Below are 7346 nucleotides of genomic sequence, written 5' to 3' on the forward strand. Positions count from 1 at the left end.
CTGGGATTTGAACTCTGGACCTTCAGAAGAGCAGTCGGGTGCTTTTACCCACTGAGCCATCTCACCAGCCCCCGATGCCTGTTTTTAATAACCAGCATATTATCTGGTCCATATACTTGCACAATTCTGAACAAACATTAGAAAAAAATCTAAGCTGAACACCCGGCAGATATCTAAAACACCAAGCCTTAAATAATATGCTGTGTGGTTTGATTGGCTTTCTAACAAAATGATCAACAGTACCGTGAGGTAGGAAATGTTTATTTGGCTTTTACATTCCCAAGTACAGTGCATCATGAAGAAAAGTCAAGGCAGGAGCCAGAGGCACATACTGATGCCAAGGCTATGCAAGAACTCTTCTCACCGTAGGCTTGTTCCCTATGGCTTGCTCGGCCTTCCTTCTTCTACACCCCAGGAACCACCAACCCAGAGCTGGTACCACACACAGTGGGCTGGGCCCTCCTACACTAATTCTAAATCAATAAAACACACACACAGACTTGTCTCCAGGCCAATCTGATGGAAACAATTACTCTAGCTTGTATCAGGTTAGGAAAAAAAAAAAAAAAAAAAAAAAAGGCTGCACAGTGCATCTCGGTGCTGAACGAGAGTTTCACTCGTTCATTTCGCACATCTGTGACTTAGAGACTCAAAGTTGGGCCTTTGTGGCTTCAGTTCTGGTTTATTATCAGGACCTTCCTCTGTAGACCAGGTGGGCCTTAAATGAAGTCCTCGTGCCCCTGCCTCCCAGGTGCTGGAGTTATGTGCTCCCATAGGTCCAAGCTCTTAACCAGTGCATCACCAATATATTCTTCCTCTTCTAAGAGAAGCTAGAACCGTGTCACCTGTGGCACCTGTTTCTTTCCGCTACAGAGTATACAGGAACACTTCTTAGATGAGTGAGCCCACAGAGGTGTAGTGCCTAGACAAGGAGTTGCAGCAAAGGGACGGGGAGGTTGCTTTCCTATGACACACTGGTCTTCCCTGTTAGACGTCCAGGTTCACTGGAGCGAGGGCCAGGTTGCTGGGCCGGTTTGCTTGTGTCTCAGTGGAGGGGACGGCTTGAGTGGTCAAGAGCCAGCCAGTCTAGTCCACTCCTGTCTACTTCCCAGCATCCCCTCTCCCACAGTGTCTCGCGCATGCTCACCACCCTCGTTTGCGCATGCTCACCACCCTCGTTTGCAGATGCACATAATGTATTGCTCTCAAGCTGCGCTTGTACATCTGTTTATTTTTCATTTTTAAAACATGTTTTCTAGCTAAATTTATAAATATTTTAGCAGGTGTCCTTTCTGCATGTAAATCTCTCTCTAATACACATACCCACGCTGCCTGCCAGATCGCATTCACATGAGGCCCGTGCACAGCTCCAGTGTCAGAGACCCGGCTCCACTCTCCCTCCTCTTCAGTTTTACCCCCTCAGCTCGCCAGCAAGACCTGCAGAGGGCTGGCTACCCCACACTGCTTCAAGCACCCAGTTTCTTTGAACCCTCCCCACACTTCCTCACACAAATACTGGTAGAAAAACTTTAATTACTCTCCTTTCTGAGACTAAACTCATCTCTCAAAGGGTAACAAAGTTAAAATACAAGAGCCTATGTGGGATTTTGCTTAATGGGATAAACATCTTAGAACTGTGGGCTAGTATTTTAAAGCATAGGCTGTCCCAGGCCCCTCCATCCCATGCCCAGGGGTGATCCCTGCTCTGGATTCAGTGCACAGTTCCCAGGGTCCTGCAAAGAATGTGTTGTGTTCAGTCTGTCCTGCTGTTAAAAGCTGGAGAGGGTGATGGTTAGGTCTAATTGTATGAAGTTGCCTATCTTGCTTGGTTTTTTGTTTGTTTGTTTGTTTGTGAATGGACTTTTTTCTTTATAGTCATTTTAGATTTCTAGCAAAATTAAACGGAAATATCTAGAGTTCCCAGGTGTCCCATGCCAAGGACCAGCCTTGGCTTGGAGAGGGGGTCTGAGAGAGGAGGGTGTCTGGGAGCTTCGAGAACAAACAACTCAAAAGAAGCCTGTGCTCTGCTCCAGACAGCTTTCCAGCCTGCTTTCTCCCTGGTCTTCTTTCTTTCTCTATAATCTTCTTTGTCTGGGGATCTCCAGATAGTTCTCTCTATTATATTCTGCTCAAAACAGTTCTCTAAGCTATGCTAAGAAATCCTCTGGATCGCTCTTCGGATCTCTTGCAGGTCATAAGCCCAGTCTTTTATTTTACATATCAATCCAGTCATTTACTCCTGGTTTTCCTTTTGATTATCCTATGAATCAGCATCCTGTGACCCCAGCCCCTTAATTCTTAGGAGACAGCAAGCACACATGTACATTGCAGAAGAATTCAGAGATCTGCCTGCCTCTGTTAAGCACAGACAGTAAGCTAGCTGGATGGGACCCTGACCTGAAATTACCATTTCTACCACACCCGGGCTTGGACTTTTTTTGTGTCCCAGGCTGACTTTGAACTCAGGAATCTGCCTACCTTTGTATCTACCTGCCTTTATATCTTTCTGACAATCTGGCTCATTAATGCAGCTGTCTTTGTACCTTTATATTCTTAAAGCCCCTCATATATAATTCATATTGCATCCCTATTTTTTACACAGTTGAGACATTATGATTTTTGGGTTTGGGGGGTTTTTTTGGGGGGGGGGTTCGAGACAGGGTTTCTCTGTGTAGCTCTGGCTGTCCTGGAACTCATTCTGTTCTTGAACTCAGAAATCCACCTGCCTCTGCCTCCCAAGTGTTGGGATTAAAGGCATGCGCCACCACTGCCCAGCTGAGAAATTATATATTTTTTTGAACTCATATTTTTAGAGTTCTTTTCCACAGCCTTAAGGGCTGTCCTGAAGGTCCCAACCTGAGACATTTTGCTAAGACATTAGCCACGCCTTCGCCTCCCAGACTGTCTCAGATTATCATGGAGTCATTAATGTTAACGGGGAGGACATTCCTTGGAGGAGGAAGGTAAAATATGTGCATTATTATACAACCAGCCTTATGCCCGTGGCAGCCATGGACACTCTTGGAGGCCTAAGTCCCAGGGGCAGGAACCGTGTCATTCTGTCCCCACCAAGACCCAGTAGTCCCAGATTCTGGACACTCCCGACGGGAGCAGTGTATTTATTAGTATGGACAGGCATATGCTGACATTTCACTTGTATCCAACACCCCTTCTTTACCTTTGATTCACAGTCATTATTGAGTACTGTATGGACTTTCCAAGGGTGCTGTCGGTACCATCGTGTGCAGGGCAGAGTCACTGCATAAAGCCTACTGTAGTGGCCCAGCCATCTCCCCTTCCCTCGACCCCTGGCAGCGCTGACCTTTTATTTTTCTCACTGTACTCAGTTTGTTTGTTTGTTTGTTTGTCTTTTTCAAAATATCAGTTTAGTTGACTTTTACCCCTCAAAAATAGTAACTGAGTGGGGGGGGGGGGAGAGGAGTAGTTCTGAGTTCGAGGCCAGCCTGGTCTACAGAGTGAGTTCCAGGACAGCCAGGGCTACCCAGAGAAACCCTGTCTTGAAAATAGGAAAGGAAAAAAAGTGACCTAATGCATTAGGGGAAGATTTTCAGTTATTGTGTTTGAAATAAAACATTTCCAGTCAGTTCCCTCCAAACCCCAGACTCGGGAAAACAGGATGCCATTTGACTCTCAGTCGCTGTTGAGGTACCTCAACTGGTTGTTGCTTCCTGGGCCTCAGAGGGAGGGAGAGCACACTGGGAAAGCTGTGAGCGACAATGCCCAAGCGGTCAGGCAGGTACTGGGGCAGAGCGTGTGTGTGTGTGTGTGTGTGTGTGTGTGTGTGTGTGTGTGTGTCAACACTCCCTGGACAGTGTGTCTTCTAACGTCCTAGATTCTGGCCTACCCTTTCCGGAGTTAGGTTCCGGTGTAAGATCTGGAAATAAAAGTTTGAGGACCTTCAGAAATGAGGCTTTTGGTCCAGGTTTCATGCAGCCGTCTCATCTTTTCCTCACAGGTGTGCGAGAAGGAAAAACTGTTGTCCGAGAGGAATCACCTGAAGGCACGCATGGAGGAGCTCCTGGACAACTTCTCCTGCCTCTCCCAGGAGGTGTGTCGAGACATCCAGAGTCCAGAGCAGATCCAGGCCCTGCACCGGTACTGCCCTGTCCTCATACCCATGGATCTCCCTGGAGCCAGTGTTAACCCTCCTCCTGTGGGCGTTGAGCAGAGCCTTCAAGCACCCTCCCAGTGTGCAGTAGGAGGAGGTGTCCCCTGCTGCCTGGAGCCGGGGGCGGCTCCCCCCGGGCTCCCCTGGGTGCCCAGCAACACCTCTGAGAATTGTACCTCTGGGAGGAGGTTGGAAGGCAGTGACCCTGGAACATTCTCAGAACGAGGACCTCCCCTAGAAGCCAGGAGCCAGTCGGTGACGGTGGACTTCTGCCAGGAAATGACTGAGAAGTGTACAACGGACGAACAGCCCAGGAAAGATTATGCCTAGCCGGCGTGATCAGCTCTGCCCTACCCACCCACCCACCCCTACCCCACCCCCCTGGGTCTTCACACCTCTCTCATCCGGGTGTTCTTCTGCCAGCCAGTGGCGCTGTTCATCTGTGTCTTGAAGAACCAAGAGCGACTTTGGTGCACACTACAGCGGTCTCAGCAGCAATACTGTTCCGAAGTATCCCTCCTCTAAGCAGGAGTGCTAGTTACCTTCATAATGGTGCTACCCCTTGCCCTGGCAAGGAAGACAGCAGTGTCGACACTGTCTGTCTGTGGGTTCATTGCAAACTTCACAGGGATAGACTACACCTCTAGGACCCAACCACAGATTTTTTTTTTTTTTTCTCTCAGTGGCCCAATGTCACAAACCCTATCTCAGGAATTTCTTCTGAATGTTCAATTTTTTTTCATTGAAGACAGCTTCTATACACATCAAAGTTTTATAGCTATACTGTGTACATAGTATATATAATATATATGAAATATATATCCATATGCAAAAAGTCCTGCATGCCTCAATTTTCTCATCCCTCAAACTGGAAACTTCATTTATCATTTACAAACAGGTTCCAACATTCCTCTTTCTGTGTCTGATGCCAGAACTGGTTTTGTAGCTGTTAACATGGCTATCTTGCTTGCCGCACAATTCGGTTTCAGTCTGTACTTTACTTACAGACCAAATTCAATGTTGGAAGTTGCTTCTCAAGGTTCAGTCTCAGAGCTTTTACTTTCGTTGGTTTGGTTCTGGTGCCGCCGCACTGTGGCAGGTGAGCACCATGAATCTGTTCTTCTCCCCTTGTGTTTTCCCTTGTCTCTGCGGATACTGTACAGCAATGGTCAACTTTGCCACTTGCACTGAGTTTTGAGTCAAACCTATTTTCTTAAATGAAGTTGTAACTTCGGTATAACTCAAGTATATTGTATATTCTTTGCTTTTAGTTAAAAAAAGTAAAACATTTTAGCTAATTAAAAAGCACTCAGGTGATAATTATGTAGGAAAAAAAAAAAAAACAATCTTGCCAAATAATGAACCCATCCTAGGATGTGTAGACAATAATCTGCTTGAATATTTTTGTAGCTCACTTCCTCCCCACCTTTCCCCAAGGAAAGCTGAAATGCAGATGATTCAGAGCTGACACTGGATGTTCAAGTCCTACGCGGGGAAAGAGTGAATGGCTCGGAGGACTGCATAGCAAAAGAGCGGGAGCCTGCGGTGGTGTGTTAGAACGCCACAGGCACTGGTGAAGAGAAAGCCGGGGAGGAATCCTCTTCATTTTAGCATTTCTTTCTGGCCTCTGCTCAGACTCGTGCTCAGAAATGTCATGTGGTAGGACCTGCTTCTTTGAAGGGCACAGTTAACCCAACCACCCAGCTTTCCTGCCCAGGCCTGACCTTCAGCACATCTTAAGACCTGAGGGGGTTTGAATGACAGCCTCAGCTTTAAGTGGCAGCCCCCTGGATTAATTGAGCTCACCAAGAGTAGGAACGAACATGGCAGAATGGAGCCTGGGATCCACAAGAACTCAGGCTAACGCATTTCTTTCTTCTTTTTACCCATCCAATGCCCTCTGTACTCTGAGGTTTTGTTCTGCACCCCTCCCCCATGTCTCTTATCTGAAAGCTGCTTCAAGGCATAGGATAGATACTCCAGGAGCCCTCTGCCCTCTTCCCATGCCCTCCGCCCCTCACCCCCACCTTTCCCCCACCCCAGGTAATAATAATCTGCTTCCCTTGCTAAAAACTAGTTGGTTTGTAAATCTGGAGAGCAGCTTCCCTGGCCCTAGGGTATCCTGGTGCAAGCCATGTTTACAGGAAGGCATGCCCCAGGAGTCAGCTCCCTCCTCCCAAGTGGTCTCTATCTATCTCCTTTTGTTCAGCAGCCTGGAGACCACTCCAGCTGTGCCAGGTTATCCAGATGTCGGGATAGAGTAGAGGGTAACGGGGACAAGATGGATGGTTCACTTTGACCTTGTTTCTTCCTCTGTGCCATTGTTTTGGACAATATTAAAGCTGCATGTAAAAGGGGAAAGTAACGTATGACTAGTAGGCAAAAGTGAAACCCTAGTAACATGTTCTAGTAGTACTAACTTCTTTCTGTACTTGTAGTAGTGCTAAACGTTTAAGTATGTACGAATGCCAGAAGTTGTTGATTCATGCAGTAGAATTTAAGGGGAATTTTACTTCTTTTAAAATAGGTCCATTTTTTTAAAACCTGCCTCTGTTTTTTGAGTGTGTGTGTGTATGTATGTGCGTGGGTGCGTGCATGTGTGTGTGTGTGTGTGTGTGTGTGTACAGATTTTGATACAGCTGTTTTGGAGCCGCCATCTTTGTGACACCGTTGGTATTTCCTGGTCTAGTCTAACAGTTCCCATCACCAGGAGGCATGCCTTCATGAAAGGCTGGTAAAGCTAACATTTAGCTCCACGTGAATCATGGGATACTCACAGATGCCTGTTATGGTGCAAGAGTCAGCAGACAGTATTTTTTTTTAAAAAAACTCTCTTATTGCCTTTTTAAGTGACCTCTTTTAAAGAAACAGAAAGGCTTATATTCTGCTCCGGCCATCACCAGCTCGGAGAATCCTCTCTGCCTGTTTTATGTTCTCCCAGCTTGTGTGCAGCTGGAGGTCTTGCCACATTCCACAGTTTACCTGCTAAGTTTCTGTTGCCAGTAGCTCAGACCCGTGGCAGCCATTTCCAGGGTTGGGGGCCAGGGAGGTCGGGTCTCCTCGTTTCTCTCTGCCCTAACTCAGCTCTCATCTTCCTCATTTTCTTTTCCTCTTCCACCCCGTCTGTGCCATGGGAACTAGCATTTTCGAAGGACTCTTAAAAACTCCTATTTCTTTTGGTATTTTTAACAATTTCATTCAGTATCCACCAGGAACA

At 46.9% G+C, this 7346-nt stretch overlaps 1 protein-coding gene across 2 annotated transcripts in view; it reads left to right on the plus strand.

The window, feature by feature from the left end:
* The window catches only part of Bach2 (BTB domain and CNC homolog 2), a 348895-nt gene extending 343423 nt beyond the window's left edge, over positions 1-5472 (plus strand). Inside the window, exon 7 of one of the 2 annotated variants that reach the window (XM_021222323.2) lies at positions 3977-5472. In XM_021222323.2, coding sequence (XP_021077982.1) covers positions 3977-4459 — 483 coding nt within the window. In that variant the 3' untranslated portion in view covers positions 4460-5472. The remainder of the gene's footprint in view (positions 1-3976) is intronic. The other variant, XM_021222322.2, reaches the window with a different exon arrangement.
* Positions 5473-7346: the final 1874 nt, after the last annotated feature.

This window comes from Mus pahari, chromosome 22 (assembly GCF_900095145.1).
Source record: "Mus pahari chromosome 22, PAHARI_EIJ_v1.1, whole genome shotgun sequence".
Classification (NCBI taxonomy): Eukaryota; Metazoa; Chordata; class Mammalia; order Rodentia; family Muridae; genus Mus; species Mus pahari.